The 21383-nt window shown below is 40.7% G+C and overlaps 1 protein-coding gene across 6 annotated transcripts in view; it reads right to left on the bottom strand.

Annotated features, from left to right (window-relative positions):
* The window catches only part of ARNTL2 (aryl hydrocarbon receptor nuclear translocator like 2), a 32229-nt gene extending 12739 nt beyond the window's left edge, over window positions 1-19490 (bottom strand). For 2 of the 6 annotated variants that reach the window (XM_032105672.1, XM_032105671.1), the window contains exons 1-7: window positions 19178-19490; window positions 11227-11374; window positions 10001-10036; window positions 7166-7204; window positions 4555-4712; window positions 2809-2888; window positions 1733-1825 (exon numbers count right to left, since the gene is read on the bottom strand). In XM_032105672.1, coding sequence (XP_031961563.1) covers window positions 1733-1825; window positions 2809-2888; window positions 4555-4712; window positions 7166-7204; window positions 10001-10036; window positions 11227-11374; window positions 19178-19475 — 852 coding nt within the window. In that variant the 5' untranslated portion in view covers window positions 19476-19490. Of the gene's footprint in view, window positions 1-1732; window positions 1826-2808; window positions 2889-4554; window positions 4713-7165; window positions 7205-10000; window positions 10037-11226; window positions 11375-12950; window positions 13002-18776; window positions 19084-19177 lie in introns of those variants that run through there. The other 4 variants (XM_032105674.1, XM_032105675.1, XM_032105676.1 and 1 more) reach the window with 4 other exon arrangements.
* Between the last annotated feature and the right edge of the window lie 1893 nt (window positions 19491-21383).

Below are 21383 nucleotides of genomic sequence, written 5' to 3' on the forward strand. Positions count from 1 at the left end.
TTGATTTACATTTCATTTGTCATTGCTTAATATAATTTTTATTTAAAAGGGTAGTAAAAACATAGCTTGCTACGTCCCTTTGAAAAACAGCAGATTTCGTTGGAGATTAAACAAGTTCTGTACAACCAAATGCTTTATTTATGTAAATAATGCAATTCCTGATCCTAGCCAAAGAAGGTTATGCACAAAGTAACTCTCAGATTATTGGGGAAGGAGGGAAGAAATAGGAAGTAAGATGAAATATTCAACTGTCTAATGACTCTGAGCTCTACTTTGGTTGGACAAACTGGCACCATTGAGCCAGGAGCAGGCTGGAAGGAGGGGTCAGCTCACTATAGCACTCCTTAGTAGAGGATTTTTACAGAGATGTCTCCAGCTGGGATGCATTCTACCTGCTCACTCTGCTTATCCCAAGTAACTGACCTGCTGCACCACTTTCTTTTGGAACAGGAAGGAATTCTCACACAAGTGGGCTGGTTTGGGTTTTCCACTGCTTACCTTCAGCACAGCAGCCAAATCAAAGGCTAGAAAGGAGCTGTGTTGACAAGCTCTAGACTCAAACTCAGGATAAACACCTTGCCTCTTGCCTTTTCCCAGTCCCCATCTAATCCTAATGCAAAGGGAAAATGCTGAGTGCTGCTGAGACAGGCTAACAGCAGCCTTACCAAAACATCCAGGTGTAACAAACCAGATTAAGCTGCAGCATGGGATTCAGAACCTAGAACAATTCCCAAATAAGCTAGTAAATCCATTGTTTTATTAAAGTCAGTCCTCTGAATCTCCTCTGGAATGAAGGAGATCTTAAGGGTCTGGAACTAGGTATGTGTAACATGAGTGACTCTAGAAATGCACTTTTAGTTCTTGAGCAAAATCAGTGTAGAAGTTAAAAAAAAAAATAACTCTGCTTTATGCTTATTCCCCTAGGATGATTCATTTCCCTTTAATTAAAAAAGATAGTTTTGCACTTAAAAAAAAAAAAAAGAGATAAAAATAAATCTATGAAAGAGTCCAGATTGGTTATCTGTACATTTATAAAGAAAATGAAGATAGCACAAATGGTTTCAAAGTTACAAAAGTAGACAGATGGCAGCACTAACTGTTTTAGCCTCTGTTTGTGAAACAGAAGTCATTGATACAGGAACAAATTATCATCCCTTGATTATTTGTGGTAATTGCCCATGCTGTTAAACGTCATCTAATGGAAAGTACTTCTATTTTTCTTATTTCCCTTATTCTACAGGCTAAGCTGGCTCCCATTCAGTTTCTTTCAGGTTAAGGGTACACACTCAGATAGTTATTGTGGATGATCTGTTATGTGGTGCACCTGAGCATAAAGGCATCACCAAGGATAGCTTTAATTAACTTCCACTGCTGAACTACCCATTTTCCTTGGTCTAAAAAAAAAAACCCAAAATCACTTCACTATGTGAAAGAAAACCTCTTGCACACAGAAATTAGGACATCTTCGAATTATTCCTTCCTCTCAGACTGGCAGTTTTCTTGACGATGATCAGTTGAAATCTGGCGCTGTTCCTCAGGTTGGGAACACTGACTGCATTTGCCCATATTTTCTTACACCACATTCAGCTTTGCTCTGAATAAGGTTAAATCAAAGAAATTCCAAGAAATGATACACAAAGACTGGTTTGATGTAATATAGAATAAAATATAGAAGTTTTAAAATTTCTAAGAAAATGCAAGGTAAAAGCGAACAAGAAACAACAATAACCACCTGATCATAATTAAGTATTTTGCAAACTGATTCAGAGACAAACAGAATTTTTCCTCTGTTGCATCCAACCACAAACAGGAATCCATCTGCAGCCTGAAAATATAAAGATACTGTCTTTAAAAACACACATAAAATAAACAATGAATATTAATGACTACAAGGAAGCACATTTCTAAACTTGCTTTTTTAAAATTAAATACAAGAAAGCTGGAAAGGGACAAGAGGAAATGGCTTCACACTGACAGAGAGCAGATTTGGATTAGGTATTAGAAAGAAATTGTTCCCTGTGAGGGTGGAGAGGCCCTGGCACAGGCTGCCCAGAGAAGCTGTGGCTGCCCCTGGATCCCTGGCAGTGTCCAAGGCCAGGCTGGATGGGGCTCAGAGCAAGCTGGGATAGTGGAAGGTGTCCCTGCCCCTGGCAGGGGGTGGAACTGGATGGTGTTTGAAGTCCCTTCCAACTCAGGTCATTCTGTGATTCTATAAAAAAGGCAATTAAGATTGCAAGGACTAAATGATGCCTTCAACCACACACAGCTGAAGTTTCTTAAACACAGCTTTGGCAAAAGTCCAGCCGCAAAACGGCTTCTTTTGGGAGCCATTCACAGATCTTGGCAAAGCATTATTGCAGCAAAGGAAAAAAATCACAAACCTAGCTGTGAATGAGGTTATGTGGGTTTATGGTGAAGTGTGCAAACAAGAGGAAAGATTTTACTCCAGGTATTTTCTGCACCTTTTTTGAAGTACATCTTTAAAAATGTACATGAAGGAGAGCCAACAACTACAAGGATGTTTATGCATAATTGGCAGCATTTTCTGCAGTTGCATGAAGATTTCAATAATGGATGTATTAAACAGGCAGCCTGTACATAGATTATTGTCCCTTCCAGGGCTGCTGCCTGCCATGCTCCCAAACCATCTCTGCACACCTTCCTGAAAGCCTGGGTAGTGCACAGAGTTTATAAACCTGTACAACAAAACACCTGCCTAAAGGAAAAGATGGGAGAAAAAGCACGGTCCAACTAAAAACTCAAGCTTTAATAAGGACATGATTTATCTGAGAGTTTCCTTCCACTCACCCTAAGGATTAACTGTCGCAGTTCATCATCCTTCAAAAATGAAGGTTTATACCGGACTTCTGAGTAGGAGCTACTAGAACCTGGGAAATGGATTATTCATAGAGATCACGTCACAAGTAACATTTTAAATTCACTTTTAGCAGAGTTATACTTGTTATGTCTTTCAGAACTTTTCTCTGTGACCCCAACAGCTGAATTAAAAAAATAATTCAAGGTTCTGGAAATCATAAAAACAAAACAAATCTCAAACATACACTGGTAATGAAAACAGACACATAACCATTTTTTTTTCTTGCCCTTTACTTAACAGAAACCAAGGAAACTTCTGTTCAGATATCATTAATGTACTGCTAGAGAAATGGTATTATGAGAACTGAATTTTCTAGAAACATTTCGTAGGTATATTTCAGACCTCTTAACTAAATTCTCTTTGCTGAAACTGAATAATTCCAATATTATCAATTATCTTTTGGCATTAATAATGCTTCATTAATATTACAAGGCCAACAATCAAAAAACCAGACTATTGTAGTTAAATCAAATGTCTCACTAAATATAGTGAGGCTGACTCACTGCATGTACTGTTCTAGCACCCATGGCAAGTATTCTAAAATAATTTTTGTCCATTACATTTTTATCCAATAAATTTTTATAATTTTTTTCTCGTTACATTTTTTGATGTAAGCAGCAGTTGAACATTTCAGGCAATTTCAGCATTCACTATAACTCCACATAGTAGCTTGTATTCCCTTAAACCATTTGTTTTGAAGTAAATGTAACTGTGCTGGGCGAAGTCCAGTTTTCACATCCTATTGTTAAAATACAAATGCTTGAGCTGAAGATTTCTTGTTTAAACTGCAAGTGCAGTTACTGCCCTGCTGGTCTGTCACATCATTCCTTCATGCAAAACTCTCAGTCTGCTTGAGCCTTTAGAAAACCCTCAAAACCCATCACACTTGAGCCATTCTATGGTTTTGTTACTGTCAAGGTAGCAACATAATTCATTTTCTACACTTCTTTGACCCAAAACTAACTGGGTTCTCATCAGATCTATTTATTTATAATCAGTTGGTTTTGCAATGCAGAGGGTCTTTGATCTTTGCTTGGAGTTGACCAAATTATTATTCTCAAACAGTGGTGTCAAAACCCCCAAATATTGTGTGCAGCTGATGGACTATGCAATATGCAACTTGTATGTGGATGTATTTTTGGCAGGAGAGGAAAAAAACGTCCAAAACCTAGCAATAGCTAAAGGAGAGCAAAGAGTATTTCCTGGGTTGATCCCCACACTAACCCATTCCCTAAGATCCATGATTAACTCTGCTAGCTGACTGAGGCTATCAGAAGTTTCTGTTTCTTGGTACTCTCTAATATGTGAGGGTATTTAAGACTTTAATGTAATCAAACTCATTGACCATTTTGTTAAAGTATATTCTGTCCTGCAGCTTTCCTTTTGACTCCTGTGCTTTCTAAAAAGAATCAAGGAGTGACCCAAGAGCAAGGCATGCCCTGAGCAGACAGAAAATATCAGACACTGAACGGTGGCTTTTTTTCCTGTTATACTAAGCAAAAATTTAAAATTAAGTTCTGACAGCTACAGACATGTACATGTAAATGAGGAGCAGACTCGGAATTAAATACAGTAAGGAAATGTAAAATAAAATACTCTTGATTTATTTAAAATCCAGGAAGATACACACTCTGACTAGAACAAGGATTTACAGGATGAAGTTTCCCAAAACTCACCTTTTAAAGACTTCAAGTGCTGCACAGCCATCCGTAGCACTGTGAGTTTGTCCAGCTTTCGGGCCATGGGATTGCACTGTGGTATCATGGCCGACAACTCCTCTATCAAATTATTCATTTTGTCTCTTCTTCTTTTCTCTGTTTGACTGTGAGCCTCTCTAAGAAGAAAAATTATTTTTTAAGGAAGATTACGGGGAAGATTTTCACCACGATATTCAATTCAGTTTTGAGAATGGAACTATCACAGGTACTACTGCACTGAAACAGTTTTTCATACGCTGCTTGCATTGGACAATTGAATTGGATTCACTTCAACAAAGATGAAATGGTCCCAATAATGACGTGAAATGCTGAGGAGAAAAGATATCACAAGCAACAATTTGATTATATTTGGCAGGAACAAGAGGTTATGAAGACTTATAAAAGTTCAACCCTTCTTGTAACCTTTGCCATGCAAGTGATGACTTGGACACCTCAGTGTATCCCAGAGAACTCCTGATGTCATTGGGAATCACTGGAAGACATTCCTGCTCCCTACTCCTACCTCTGCCTGACCCCTAAGATGGGGTGTTCATTCTGCTGCCTTTTAAAAAAACCCACAGCAATAAACATTACTTTTACACATGCTTCTAAGAGATGGAGTGGAAACTGAAAGAAAAAGCTGTGCCTCATGTAATTTACCAGAAGTATCTCAGAAAGCTTTCCCTGTCCTGGTAGGGTGGTACAAAGACTTTCAGCCTTTGGGCTGCCTCAGGTTTCATCTCTTGGTAAGCCTGTCAAGAATTCAGCCACTGAAAGAGCTTTTCTTCTTGGCCAGTTTTCATCAGAAAACTCCTTCTAGGGCACATGAGTGCACATACACTGCACAAGTGTATTTATAGCTCAGGTCACCTTTTCTTTGCTTCCTTCTAGTGCAGTATGTCAGCTTTTCAGCCCATCTCCTCCCCTCTAATATCCTCCAGCACATCAAGGGAAGTTTAATTCACTCTCTTCCTCCTTACCCAGAAGACAAGCCAGCCACTCAATTAAAACCCAGATGATTTTTCTTTCTGATTGAGGCCAGACACAGTAGTATAGTTATGCAAAATGAGGAATAAGTTTTGGTTAATTGATATCCAAAACTTTTCCTGCAACAAAAGTTATTAAAGGTAATAAAGTTAACTACACCTGGCCTGTTGAGAAAGAACAAAGTACAGTGTTAAAGATCTACCTGCCTACTATTTTTATTATTTTTCAAAAAAAAAAGAATGCCTTCACCACACAGTTCGTTCTGGGTCATTCTGCCCAGCATTCAGCTTTTCTCTCTCTCAAGCCTTTTTTTAGATTTAATTTTTTGAGTTATGCTCAGATCTATGGGTTCACCCAGCTCTTCCTTTATGTCAGGTAGGAACAATCAAGTAATATCCTGTGTTTGCTCCTTGAACTGTGAACCTCAGGAAGACAGATACAAGCATTCCAGGAAAGGAAACAACCTTCCACATCTCTGAGGGTTAATAAGGAGTTATAAAAAACTTGAACAGGTGGGTGCAGAAATTCAGGGGATGACTGGATTATTCAAAAAGCCTTCTGTTGCTTGCCTCAGCCACAAAGGGGAAGGGAGAAAAGCAAGTTTCCCAACAAGCTTGAGACAAAAACACTGGAAGGAGATAACTGATAAGCAAACCTCCAGAGACCTTTGTACTGATTCTTTTTCCCTCCAACTAACGCACCAAAAAGTAAGGAAAAAAATTAACAATACCACATAAAAGCCATTAAACCAATGTACAACAATCTTACAGAGCAATCTGGGATACTCTGTGAAGAAAAAATAATTTTGAAGTGAAACTGCAAATGTATCTTGGAATATTTTAGTTTCTTTAATTTTGTTGCAATTACAGGAACACTTCATAATTACTAGCTAGCATACTATATAAATAATACTTCTGACAGCATGCTGAGTGGATTATGTATTTCTGGTTTGACATCTCTGCTCACATGCAAAATGAAAGCCTTATTTTTAAATCGACATCATGGCACAGCTCTGGTTTTACTATGTGGCTTGTTTGTAACTTGAAATATTTGTTTGGCTGAACTGTGGTCACGCAACATTTCAAATCCTGCAAGTGCTCTATGTGAATTTCAATTAATGTGAATTCAAGGTTCAATGGCAAAACTTGAATAATTCCCTATACAAGTTCCAGAAGAAGAAATCTTTGTCGTGCTTTAGCCAAATCCATTTCCATGTGGAATAAATTTTAAATACCTCCAGAAGCAGGAAAAAATCAAAATCTAGAAAACAAATCTAGAAAAAAACAATTCTCAAATTCATATAGATGAAGAATCAGCTCCTTATACATGACTTGGGGGTACTGCATTTACTTCTCACATTAAAAACTTCAACCTTGTGTTTTTGCTAAACCCTCTGAGATATCCTGCAGCAACTTTTATTAAAATTAGTAGGAAATAAAATCCTCAAGGAGATTTTAAAAATTATCATACATTTAGCAAGGGAAAGGAAAAGCTTACTGTTAAATATTGGATAGTTTTACTGAACGTTATCCACAAACTCATATTTTACTATTGTGAATCACAGTATTCACTAGCAAAAAGTATTTCTATTGCAAATTAGTACCTGAAATCTTTTACTTTAACATGTTCTTCATCTTCACTCCTAGAAAAAACAAGATACAGAGCTTTACATTATGTATTTAATACTAGGCACTTATTTCCTCCCACAAATTCCAGAAGATAGAAAATGCTACAAATTTACTGTGGCTCCAGCAAAAGCAAACCCACAAAATCCCTAAACCGTAACTGACCTAGCAAGTGGTGCATAACAGAAAGAGACCAAAGCAGAACTTGCAATATTCACAGTTGTGTGAACATATTAAAGGGATATTTCATAATTATGGGGCTTTTTTTATTCTGGAGACAACATTATTGGAACATTCAAAGAACTTAAGACTAGGCTTGATTTTATTTTTTTGTTTAAAATGTTATAAGACATATTATCTATTTATGTTTTTATTTCTAATATCTTATTGTTAAATTTTAAAATAAACAATCCTAAATAACATTTAAAACAATCCAAAAAACCTAAGCTATTTCCCATACCCTACAGCAATGACTGGAAAGTCATAAAGTAATAAAATTGTAAATGAAACACAGTCATAAGTGTCTGTAGCACAATAAACACTCTGCAACAGGAAACTATAAAGGATGATTCAAACAAGGGCAATGAGCTTTTCTTTCCCTATGACCACTGCACTCTTCACCACTCTTTGTGAAGAACTCCAGAGCGTGGCCTTGGTACCATGAGGATCAAGAGGAGGGAGGCCAAGCAGGCAGCAGCTGTCTCCCATGAGGAAATGGAAGCAGGAGGATCTTGGAGATTACAGCTTTAGGAAAGCTGCTTCCACCTGTAACTGAGCACTGACCCCAGTGAGGATCCAGCAGCCAAATTAACACACAGTGCAGAATCTGGGATCTCACTGGAACCCAGCAATCTTCTAGACAGTCTGATAAACCCAAACACGGAGGAAGTTTGACTCACAACATCCCAAGATTTTTATTCATTGAAGTTGTTTCAGATTTAGACAAATTATCAATAACTAATATTTTCCTTCCATTTTAAAAGAAGCTTACCTGAAATATCCATATACTGTGAATTCCAACTGAATTTACATTCTCTGACCATATGAGAAGAGGTAACAAGGAGCCAGACCAGCTGCAATGCAGCATGTGCCCTATTAATTAACTTTCCTTCTCCCTCAGGAGCTCCACTTGGGGAAAAAATCTAGCACAAATTTGCTGCTCAAGCAATCAGTCCCAGCCTTCAATGGATTTTTATAGCCTCTGTCCTACAGTTGTGGTGTTGCTGATATGAATAGCTAAATTAAAACTACCTTGACTACATGAACAGAGGGTGAAATTCCACTTGGTGGCTATAATGTGGGTATACTTAATTGGTACTAGAAAGGATAGAACGGGTATTAATCAGAAAAAATAAAGAATACCACCTTTTCTCTACTTTCTCAATTGATTCATTAAATATACTTCCCCATTTCTTCTAAAATGGAAGCAAATGTTTTAAAGGCAGAAAAGGAGGATTTTTAGTCACTTTCCATCATGAGCACCATGGAAAAAATCCACAAAGAAACAACCGCTTTAAGCCCAAAGAAAGATTTTTACTCTGCCCTTTAAGCCATGTACCAAACAGTGACTCCCCTGCAGAAAGGGACCTGGAGGTGCTGGCTGACAGCAGGCCCAGTTCAAGGCAGTCAGAGGGCAAACCACATCCTGGGCTCATCAAACATCAGATGGGCAAAGAGGTGATTATCCTGCTCAGCGTTGGTGTGCCTCCACCTGGAATATTGTGTGCACTTCTGGGCCCCAAAATATGAAAAGGTGTTTGGTGAAGATGTGAAGGTCCCTGAATGAATTCAGAAGAAGGCAACAAAGCTGATGAAAGGGATAGAAGGAATGTCCTGTGGGGAGTGGCCAAGGACTCCTGGTTCATCTAGTTTGGAGAAAAGGAGGCTGAGGCCGCCTCCTTGCTCTGTGCAGCTTCCTGAGGAGGGGAAGTGCACAGGGAGGTGCTGAGCTCTTCTCCCTGGTATCCAAGGATAGGACACAAGGAATGGTTTTTAAAGCTGTGCAGGGGAGGTCTAGACTGGATATTAGGAAGCATTTGTTTCCCAAGAGAGTGGGAAAACACTGGAACAGGCTTCCTAGAGGGGTGGTCAATGCCCCAGGCCTGTCAGTGTTTAAGAGGCATTTGGACAATACCCTTTACAACATGCCTTAACCTTTGGTCAGCTCTGAAGTGCTCAGGCTGTTGGACCAGATGATCATCGTAGGTCCCCTCCAAGTGCAACAGTCTATTCTATAAAAACACTGCACAGCTACTTACAAACAAATATTACCCAAGTAAGGTATCCAGATACAGAAAAAGAAAATGCAACAAAATAATCATGTAATTAACAACCATCCTGGCACATATATTCCACAAAGGGTTTGCTGACGCTGCATAGCCACCTTGTAACAGCATTATTTTAACACAGTTATTATAGTTCTAATTTAAAAAGCACTTCAAAAGCTTAAAACAACCAAACAAAAACGTTAACATTCACCAGTCCTGGAAGAATAGGAGAGCCTTCCTTCGCCTCACTAAGTCTTCTTATTGAACTGGTACTTTTCACTCCTTCCCATTCTAAACTTCAATACTAACGAGTTTGGTAAAGCTGGAAGCAGAGCATCATCTTAGAAAGAACTATCAGGAACCCTTAACATTGGACAGACCTGTCCATCCTGTTCCTTAGCTGAATGTTTATCACCTTGTGCTGTACACAGACCTGCCCTTGGATGAAGCACTCCTCAAGGAACCCCACAGCTCATCGAGCCAAACAGCAAAGTGTGATGTGTTCACAGAACTCAAAATAGAAATGGATTCATTCATAAAAAGTACCTTTTCTGAGGATCACCATCAACTTCAACTGTATCCCTGCAGAAACAGGTCATAAAGTAAACAAAATGGAGTTTGAAGCACAACAAGATGACTTGATAGACCCAAAAAAACAAAGTCAGAAAAATTTTAATGGTAACTCTACTTGATGGGTTCTTTTCGGCAAGAGCATTAGTCTTAGAATTTAATTACTGCTTCTTATAAGCCAGTACTTTTTCAATTAATTTTTCAACTTGGACATTAATTTTTTTTATCAAAGAGATCCAAACTTCAGGGAAACACTGCTGGAACCAACACTTTTACTGAACAGGTAAAAATCAACAAGTGCTACTGGAAAAGAATGGAGACTCTTTTTTTCCCCCAGAAACTAACATATTGCTGGAGTTTTCAGTTATCCACATGATGCACTTAAATCTCCAAGTTGACAATTACATCAACACCCACAGTACAGCTTACACTCTGTAGATCAATGGACTACATATGGAAGAAGCAGTGATTAAAGAGAATTGTTTTAATAATCACAAATACATGTAAATCTCCTATTCCCCACCTTTTTAAATATGGCTTTTCCACGCTAGTTTGGAGATATTTGTAGTGCACTTCATCTGCACTTTGTATCCCTTTTTTTGGTTAACTGGCATCTGTTTGGCAGTTACAGAACAGGATAAAACAGTTGAGAGTCACCTCAGCAGTCAAGTATGACCCACTTAAAACGACTGAGCACTACAAGAGGACAGTCCCCATTTTTAAGTCATGGGTCTGTCTCCACATTTAAGGAAATGGCTGCTCTGGTCACTGAAGCAGCAGTTCTAGATCAAACGACCAGTAATCTTGTCTCCTGCTTGCAGGTAAAATTCTAGTATGTACTTGGGAGACTTCAAGCTACTTAAGAACTTGCCTTTACTAGTAGGCAAAGAAGGAGGAAAAAAAAAATCAGGATTGAAATTTCAGCATTAGAAACACATTATCCAGACACTTCAGGCCAGGAAACGGCATTACAGAATCCTACATATATCCCTTGGATTTAAGGATTATTTTTTCTATTTTTAATAATTGGGGGCTGTCAAAGAATACATTTGGAAGACATTGTAAATTTAATGGTACTCAACAAAGGAAAGAGGATTAGAAAGGAGGAAGGAAGAGGAAAAGGAAAGACAGTGACCGTGTTGCATAAATAAGAGATGAACGTCTCAAATTTCAGTTGAGACACAGAGATTTGATTCACTTACTGGTTATCAGAATCACTTCCCTTGCGTTTCCTTGGAATGTCAGGCACAGCAGTGTTGAAAGAAGTGGTGGTGGCAGGCTTAGTGATTGGATTCATGAGGCTGGGCACTGCACACGCAATGCATGGGCTTCCATCCACAGAGAACTGATCTGTCAACGAGAATAAAGGCTCAGTGTCCAGCAAAAGCTGCATCACTGTGCACCCACTCTGATCCTCACTGCGACAAAAAGTCATCTGTGTGTGGCTTCTGTGTCTCTGACACAAAAAGCCAAGGTTGCACTGCTCCAAGTCCAGCAAAGCGTGCACCACCTTCCCACAGTGCTGGAATGATCTCACCAACCCAACCAACACACCAAGGCAATATAACACAGCTCTCCCCTTACACAACCTCTGCACTTAAATCCTCCCAGCACCTCAGACATCCTGCTGCAAAATCACCAGCTGTGCCATTTGTCAGCAGATCAAAATACTGTAGCTCAAACTAAATTAACATTAAAAAATATGTTGTGAGCTATGTTTTTTAATCAAGCTGGATATCCAAAAAATGGCAGTTTGCTATAATCATATTTCTGACATAAAATCCACAATTACACAGAACATCTGCCATGGAAGTTGGAAATGTCTCAAAAACTAGTCAAGCTCCCTTCACAATTCTCCTCTTAAGGAAAACTGTTGTTTCTGGAAAGGACAGAAGAGAAGTCACAAGCCAAAGGAATCCTAGCAACCTACGGGGAAAGGAGAACAGTCTCAAGGAACATAAGCACTATTACACTGTTTTGCTGCCCCAACACAGAGCTATCACAAAGAATCATCCAGCTGATGTTTAGGCAAAGAGCCAGAATTAATTCTGTTTCAGCAAATGTAGGAACTCCTTTAGACTTCACGTGCCAGTGAGCACAGATGAGAGATTAAGAGATGTCAATTAAGGAAGTGAGCATCTCCTGCTTCTAGCAGGGAGCAAAAACCAAGAGGAGTACTTTGAAAATGCAGAAGAAGAAAAACTGGACGCTTTCTTGTGAGCTTTCTCTCTTTTTTTAGCATCTGTGCTGTTTGTAAAAATGTAGAAATGTGCAAGAACAATAATAAAATGCATACTTTCTTTTTCCTCTTGGATGTAAACACATCTCACACCAGAAAAATGACCCTCTAGGTTTTCATTTGGTGTTGGAATACAGCTCTGGAGAGTTAAATAAAAATAGGATAATACTCGAACAACAGCTTGCCTGGTCTTCCACTAATCCTCTCTCTATCACATCAGACAACACAAAGTCAGCCCCTGTTTCATTTTAGAAAGCTCTTTAACTCATTAAGTCCCACAGGAAGTTCCAAAAAAAAGCAGTGGAAACAAAGAACCAATAAATACTTGACAAGTAAGTGACAACATTTGGACATCTGCAACAGCAAGACAATTTAGTTATTTCAAATACACATCACATTCAAATTAGGGATGTTAAAAATATATTAAAAGAAATTACATGATAAATACTATAAGGACACAGTGGTAGATGTCTGAAATATTTTTACGATGAGTTTCCCTAGAAGTCTCATTTTATATTTCTGTTATTAACACAATTACAAAACAAACAAAAAACGCTAACAAATCCAAAGGAACTGTTTATTTAAAAGGAGTAGTTTTAATCTGCCCAGGTCACAGCATCCTGTAATTACTGATTAAGCTATTGAAGTACAATCAGTCTTGATGAATATTCATAAAAGAGTACTTACTAAACAGCAACCTACATGGTTCCAAGACAAGAATGCCTTCAGCACAACAGATCCTTTCGTCCTGGAGCAAAGCAGGACAGCACAGACCCACTGACCTAAATACTACTCTCTACACAGATGGCCAGTCTGCTTTTGGAACACTTCCCTTTAAAGGAACAAAATCCAAGGCCTCTCTTACAGGTTTTCCAATTTATCTTCAGTATTATTAAACAACTGCTTTTTTCCCTCACACCCAAGCAACAAATTCTGACTACTGCACTTACCTCTTCTACCTTTACTAACAACACCCATTTTCATTATTCTTAACTGAGAAAACAAAATATGTTCACGTTACCAGTAACAGTGACCTATTAAGAACTTCTAAACTACAATTATTAGGTGATAAATTGAATCCTTATCACTATCTCTGGGACAAACTAAATGCCAGTAAGATGGGCGGTTGATCTTGGACAAAAATATAAGGCTAAGAATCTGTACTGATCCCTGATATGCTCAGCATGAAGCTTATATTCTTTATATATTTTTTTTTTCCTTAAAAAACCCACGAACCAAATAAATTTAAAGCTTCAGAACAATCAGGCATAGTAGAACAGTGATTATGTGGAGTTTAACAGGAGAGAGCAAATCTTTCTAATACCTATCACTCACTGAGGAAGAAGTGGGCAGAAACAGCTCCTAAAGCCAAGGCAGCTTCGAGAAGTCAGGAAAGGTGATGGAAAATAATCTCTGAGGGCTCCATAACAGCCATCATTATGATACTGGGTGATTCCAGGGAGCTCACTCTCTCCCTGGAGAGTGTCCCAGCCTTGTGTAGGCTGTGAGGAAAGATTTCTCTCCCTCTCTGGCTATCTATACCACTTTGGGAGAGCTGCATAAAGGATTTAAAAATCTTTGGGTTCACAAAGAGAATGGTCTAGAATGTACCCCAATACCCAGGGTAGGCTTCTGTGATAGGAAAAAGTTGAATTTTTACCTGTCATTCAAGCTGGCTGAATTTCTCAGACTCACATTTCCTGTGAACATTTTCATACCATTGACATCAAAACCAAACACCTCTAAAAACACACAAAGCAAAATGAAATATTTCCCCATTTCATAACACACTTGCTTCATGAAAAATAATATCCTGAGGGACTAATCTTTATTACAAGTTGATGTTTCTATAAAACCAAAATCATTAGTCAATTTAAAAATTACTAAAAACAGTTGAAGTCAACTAGAGATGTTTTGTTTTACCACCCCAAAGGCTATTACTTACACTAGTCTGGTTTGCAAGCCAAATAAAATTCCAGCTGAGAAATGACATTTTTATTACTTCTTATTCCAATGCTAATGCCCTAATACTGATAACCAGAATTTAATGGCAAGTGAACAGTTCCTCAAATACATGTCTATTATGATCTATGTCTGTCTCTCAGCATTAAGCCTATATGCTTATCTGTATTAAAAATCAAAAATATTTTTCAAGCATATTATGCACATTGGGACAGATGAAAATAATGAGAATAATACAGGAACTCCCCCCCCCAGAATCATTCCCTCTGTGAAAATGCAAAGACCATCCAAGCAGTACAAATACATATGGAAAACAGCTCCTTCCCAGTAAATGTATCAGAAACAAAAAACCTGTTAGTTCAACACTAATTTTAGTGCATTTCATAACTGAGCAAACAAAATATTTAAGGGATTGTTATCAATATATATTTCTCATAACATCAGTGTACAAGAGCATCCCCTATTCTTGTGTTTTTCTACAGGGAAAAGAAATAATAATTAGAGTCCCCAAGGAGTTTGCAAAGAAGGGAACAACTGCAAAGGAGCTGCACAAAACTTCTGTTTGGAGGGAGATATAAAGACAACCAAAATCAACCATATTCCTGTGTCAGCAACGTTTCTGTGTCAATCCCATGCAATGCACTGAGAAACAAGGCTTGGGAGACTCCACATTTTTCCAACTACTGACAATATTTTCTAATCCCATGCCACATTCCTGAGCTGTTTTCTCCACCAACAGTTTTAAGGTTTTCAATTCCTAAGCAAACACAATCTATTAGAAAAGGTTTATGGCCAAACTCCACCAGCCACAAAAAGGGACATTCATCTGAACCAGTAACGATGTCCACATCTGAAGTAGCCATTCTGGTCCCTCTTGGAGGGAGGAAGACATTTCTAGGGTGATTCATCTCTTCCCAGAATAGATTCCTACATTTGGCTAGATGAAATAAAACAGTTCTAGGGTGATTCATCTCAATCTAAAATAGATTCCTACAGTTGGTTAGATGAGATACAGCCCAAGAGTGCCTACCTCTAGTCCGTAATTATACGGGGACCAAAGGAACTGGCTCAGACTTGGACATCTGAAGATAAGTGAGATGAAACCCACCCCAAGTACAGAAATATCACACAATTCTTATAACAGCCACAGACAGCACCTGTTTGCATCACATGCAACAAGTTCAAGCCCAAGAGAGTCTTTCAAAATTATTGCCCTAATTATGCACTACCTCAAGACCACTCACCCCTAGCAAGGCTAGCTTTTCTGTCTAGGTTTGCAGCATACATATTAGCACTCCAAAAATCAGCAGGAAGATACAAGTCACGTAGTATTAATAAATACATTAATTGATTAAAAGAGCTGTCAGTCAGCCCTCATTTAGCCAGTTTAAAAAAGAACATCCAAATTCAGCTATCAAGATATTACAGTAAAATGGGCTTGAAATAAAATACCACTAAAGAGGTACATTTATAAAGCTTATGGTGACACTTTCCACAGTCTGGGAATAAGTGAGACTTGGAGAAATGTGGCAGCTCTGCAGCTGCCTAAATTAATAATGTGTTAACACTGGCACAACCTTTCCAAAAATAAGGAACTTTTAATCCAGCTTTGTATTTTAAAACACTTTCAAAGGAAAGAAGAGAGAGGCTGCTTTGAGTTCAGATTTCTAAGATCATGGATACCACAGACTATTAAAATGTGTATTCCCAAAGGTATGTTCCTGGTACACACAAAACCCTTCAGCTAGGGTCTGTCAAGTTTAAAGAACTCCAAATTCTGGTAGAAGCGAGCGTGAAGTGGCACTTGAGTGTTGTGCAGCCCAGCCAGAGGAGTTTATTTTAGATCGTAAAGTTCTGTCATAATTAACATGGGTTTTGGGGGTTTGTTTTGTTTGTTGGTTTTTTTTTTAAGATGTGAGATGGAGGCATGGAGCAGCTCTGCTGTGAGGAAAGGCTGAGGGAACTGGGATTGTTCAGCCTGGAGAAGAGAAGGCTTTGGGGTGACCTCATTGTGGCCTTGCAGTGCCTGAAGGGAGCCCACAGGAAAGATGGAGAGAGACTCTTGACAAGGGCCTGGAGTGACAGGACAAGGGGCAATGGCTTCACACTGACAGTCAAATAACTCTATGCCATGTAAACTGCTTTATTTTATTATGGAGTTACTTTTCTAAAATTTTAATTTATTTTAATGAATTCTTGCTGCAGATATTCATTAGAGAGCATGAAAACTACACTTATAGCCTATATACATACAGTAGTGCATGAAAAAGAAAGTTACAGGTGCTGTGGTATCAGTTCAAGGTCCTGCACATCTGAACACCTATAAAACTAAGAACCGTATTTTCTACACATGGCTGAGCGTTATACTATTTCTTTGAATTTATTTATTTTAGACCTTCAAAATAGATCATGAAAAGCATCCTCAGACTACTTACAGCAAGTCTGGCATCAAGATCATTGCCTACAGTACCTCTTATTGAAAGGTAGGAACCAAAGCAGCTTATTCTTCCCCCAAATTTTATACGCATGTGTAATGCAGGAACAAGATACAGAGAATTCAGTAATGAAACCATCTTATGAACAACACTATACAGAGAATAAACTCTTATATGTTAAGAACATTGGATTTGGTTTTAATATCACAAAATGAAAAAAGGAAAAATTATAATACTCAGAATTATAGACATTTAAATCAAATAATAACACAGGCAACTGATTACTCTCTGCTTCTATTTTTACTTATTTTCATCACCTGGAAGAGAAGCAGTCAAGAATCACAATTTACCAGTTAAATGACACATTTACTTAACAGATTTCAAACACCAAGTATTTGGCCAAAGCTATTAAGTGTATTAAAGTGTATTTAAAAGTATAATAAGGCAGAAACCAGCTAAGGAAAAGATATTCCCCAAGGCCTTGAAAGGGTACCCTGCCTTCCCAGGCACTTTCGTGTTCACCCCAGGTAGAAAGCACTGATAGGAATCGGGAGTCTCATATATCATAGTTCGTTTCTGCAAAAAAAGTCCAAACAAAAAGCAAACCACAAATCCTCTCCAATTATATACTCCTAGAGGAATGATGGGTAGTTTTTTTGTTGTAAGTTTTGGAATTATATGACTGCAAAATGGTGAGTCCTATCAAGCCTTCTGCAGAGCTTCCATGGTTTTAGCTGGCCCTGCGGTCCAAACAGGGAATTTTCAACAGTTCACAACGATTCATTTCCAAAATCACCCATCAAATTATTTCTTCTTACAATGAATTTGATTCTTGTATGTGAACTGTCCAGTTTAGAGTTTGTTTTTCATAATGTGCAAATGTACCAACAATAAGGTGTACACTCAAATAAAAAAAAAAATCTAAAAACTATTAAGCAGGTAACCTTAGTGTGGTCCTATTCCACAATTAAGATACTTTTATCTTAAAAACAAAGAAACCCAAAGCTTCTTTCTTTAAAATCCACTAAAAGAACAGGTATAAACATAGGTAGCAAAAGAAAGCAGGGAGGAGGGTTTATCTCACAATAAAATGTGAAAGCCTATGGTTCATTGATTTCCCAAATCCACTTGTAAATGGATGTGTCTCTGTACTTGGAGGTTTCTTCATTTTGATGATTTTCTCTCATTTCAGTATATGCATGATACAGAAACAATAATCTTAAGTTTTAAGCACAGTTTTGTGCCTTCAAAAGCACTACAAAAAAACCACCACCACCACTTTGTTTTCAAACACTACATTATTTGCCACAAATTTTTACAACAGTATTTAAACAATCAAGCAGCACAGACAGAAACATGCCAAGGATTTGACACAACCAGGATCCCCACATACATTAAAACACACATAACCCAACAGGCATTTAGTAAACAACTACTAAACCTAGAAGAATTGGTGCTAACTACACAGAACTGCAGTGATGGCTCAGGAGGGATTGGACCACTTCTGTTTCCCCACACCCCGTGCAAAACACTCCCTTCTACTCGGAGAAGGGAAGCACCGTACTCGTTTCCAAGCAGGAACACGAGCAGCAGCTGGTGGTTTACAACCAGCCTTGATTTAGTACCAGAAACTTATGATTAAAAGCAAAGAAAGATCAAACCTTGGTCGCCATACAAGCGTGGGCATGAACACACACACAGAGAAAAGCCAAAACCACTATACCTAAAATACTAAATTATGTTAACTACCTAAAAAAATATCATACTAGAGTTTTAGGAAAGCAAGGCTAAGTGTGTACCAGAAACAGTGAACTACAAACTAAGTTTAAAAAAAACACCAAACGAGATTTTTAGTGCACATCACATCAGTGTGACGACACATCTGTAACAGCAATACAGCACACACTGACCACTACACAGGCGGATGCCAAGGGGACGGTGCCAGGCTCTTTTCACTGCTGCCCAGTGTCAGGACAAAGAGCAGTGGACAAACTAAACGCAAGAAGTTCCACCTCAGTGAGAGGAAGAACTTCTGTACACTGAGGGTGGCAGAGCCCTGGAGCTGCTGCCCAGGGAGGGCCTGGAGTCTCCTTCTCCGGGGACATTCCAAACCCACCTGGAGACGCTCCTGCCTTGGCACGGTGGGGGACTGGACGATCTCCAGAGGTCTCTTCCAACCCCATTCCGTGATTCTGTGGTTTCCGTACGAGGGCTCCAGGTGCCTGCACTGAACTCCACTGAGCGGGAGCAGCGAGCGAGGAGCGCCCAGCGGGAATCAGACATAAACCCGAGCGGCCCTGGAGCGGCCCCGGGCACAGGACCAGCCCCAAGCGCCCCCCAAGAAAAACGGCAGTGCCTCACGGGCACCAGCCCCACAACACCCACCCGTGCCACAACACCGAGGCGGGCGGACAGACGGACAGACAGACAGGCAGACACACCCCACACACGGCACCCGCGATCGCCCCCCACGCGCGGGGCAACGCGCAAGAGGGGAGAGGGAGACGCGGCACCCACCGCCCTTCCGCCCGCCCGCTCCTCGGGCGGACCCGCTCCCACCTTCCGCCGCCCGCCGCTCCTCCTCGGCGCCCTCGGCGCTTCCCGCTCCTGCCTCGGCCATGGCGGGCGGCCCCGTACCCCGCTCCACAGCGCCCCCGGCACCGCCGGCATGCAGGGGGGTGAGCTGAGGTGAGCCGAGGAGGAGCCGCCGGCGCCGGGGAGGGACCGCGGGCTGCCCCACCAGCCCCGCCTCAGCGCCCCCGCCCGCCAGGGCCCCGCCCCGGCCCCGCGCCGCCTCTCGCGAGATTTGGGGCATCGGGCGGGGGGTGGGGGCGCCGCGCCCGGGCCCCTCATGGCGCCGCCCGCCGTCGGGTTCGATACCCGCCGTGCCACGACCCAATAGTTCCAATTGCAGTTAGTCCAGAGACAATCCAGTTAGTCCAGAGACACACCCATGGCTTATTTCAGAGCTGCCCAAGCCTGGCTACTCTGTGGTAATACCGCAAATCAGGCATTACCACTGGAGTTTTCATGCCATTATTTATGCACGGAAATTCAGAGTTAGTAAGTTTCCAAGCACAGCACATCTTTTAGGACTGTTTAGGATTTTCCATATAAGTTTCCTGTGCAGCTGACTTCTACGCGTGTCTTCACCTGGGCAAGATCTTTTTGACACGTAGATGTGATTTTTTTGTGTTATAATGAATATAATTCAGCTGTAGAACACATCGACCCGGAGTATTTTGCCAACTTAGCAATGTATATACAGACATACTCAACAACATTGATTTACTTCATGTTAGTTCCAGGATGTCCTTGAGTAAGGGATGCTGGCAGCTGCCTCTTCCAATGGTTAGATATCCATTTTTGCTGGTTAGGCTTGGAAATATACAAAGACCTTACATGAAAGAATATCCTGATTTAAGATAATCTTGACATGTTCCCCATTTTGCAACACTCAGGCTGGCACCTTGCCCGCGTCCCAGGCTGGGCAGGGCTGGTGTTTCTTTGAGTGCTGTGCAGAGGACACTGTGTCTGAGGAAGCATCAGGATCTTGGAATAGTTTTGGTTGGCAGAAGCCTCTACAAGTGGTCAGAGAGCAGTCACACCTACCAGTGAAAAGTAGAAGAAACCAGGGTTAACTTTCACAAGTGTATTGAATTGTGTTAGCAGACCTGTAGCTGGATTTTGGTAGTACCAGGAGCGTGCTTTTGAAGTGAACCTGCCCATCACGGTGTTCTGGTTCACACCTTGTTGGTGTGAGCGAGGTGTGTTCCTTTTGCAGAAAGACCTCAAGGTGCACCTGTAAAAGATGAGTGTGTTCCAGCTGTTCCCAGGCATTCCTTCCCTCCAGCAGATCCCACTAGAACCTGTCCAAAATGAAACCTCTACAACACGTACGGACCTCAGCAGTGCCTCTACCACATGACAGAGCCTCTCTCACTGTCCTGCCCCGTGTTGGTGCAGCCTGTGCTCTCTCAGTTCCACTCGCAGGTGTGACAGAAGAGGCTTTTGCTCAAAGACACAAATCCTGACCTGTGCCATCTCCATGGGCTGCACAGGTGCTGCTTCTCTCTGTTGGGGCACCACAATATAAGAAAAATCTAAAGCTCTCAGAGAATGTCCAAGGCAGGGTTATGGAGATGATGGTGAAGGGCCTGAAGGGGAAGCCACACGAGGAGCAGCTGAGGGCACTTGGTCTGTTCAGCTGGAGAGGAGGAGGCTGAGGTCAGAGCTCACAGCAGTTCTGCAGCTTCCTCACCTGGGGAAGACGAGAGGCAGGCCCTGATCTCTGCTCTGTGTGACCAGGGACAGGACCTGAGGGAACGGCTGGAGCTGTGTCAGGGGAGGGTTAGGCTGGGTATCGGGAAAAGGTCCTTCCCCCAGAGGCACTGAACAGGCTCCCCAGGGGATGGTCACAGCCCCAAGGCTGCCAGAGCTCCAAGAGCATTTGGACAATGCTCTCAGGCACAGGATGGGATTGTTGGAGGAGCTGGACTCAGTGATCCTTCCAACTCAGGATGTTCCATGATTCTATGAACTCAGGCACGAGGGAACTTACAGTGCAGCTGGTAATTCTCACCAGTGAGGCCGGAGCTACAGTCGGTGACATGTGAAGGAAGCTCCTTCTGCAGGTGTTGTTCTCCCACTGTTCCGGGGGCTTTCCTCTGTCTGTTATTAGTAGTAGGGATCCTGTGGAGCTGGCAAAAGGAGATGTATTGTT

This window comes from Corvus moneduloides, chromosome 4, assembly GCF_009650955.1.
Source record: "Corvus moneduloides isolate bCorMon1 chromosome 4, bCorMon1.pri, whole genome shotgun sequence".
In the NCBI taxonomy this organism is placed as follows: domain Eukaryota; kingdom Metazoa; phylum Chordata; class Aves; order Passeriformes; family Corvidae; genus Corvus; species Corvus moneduloides.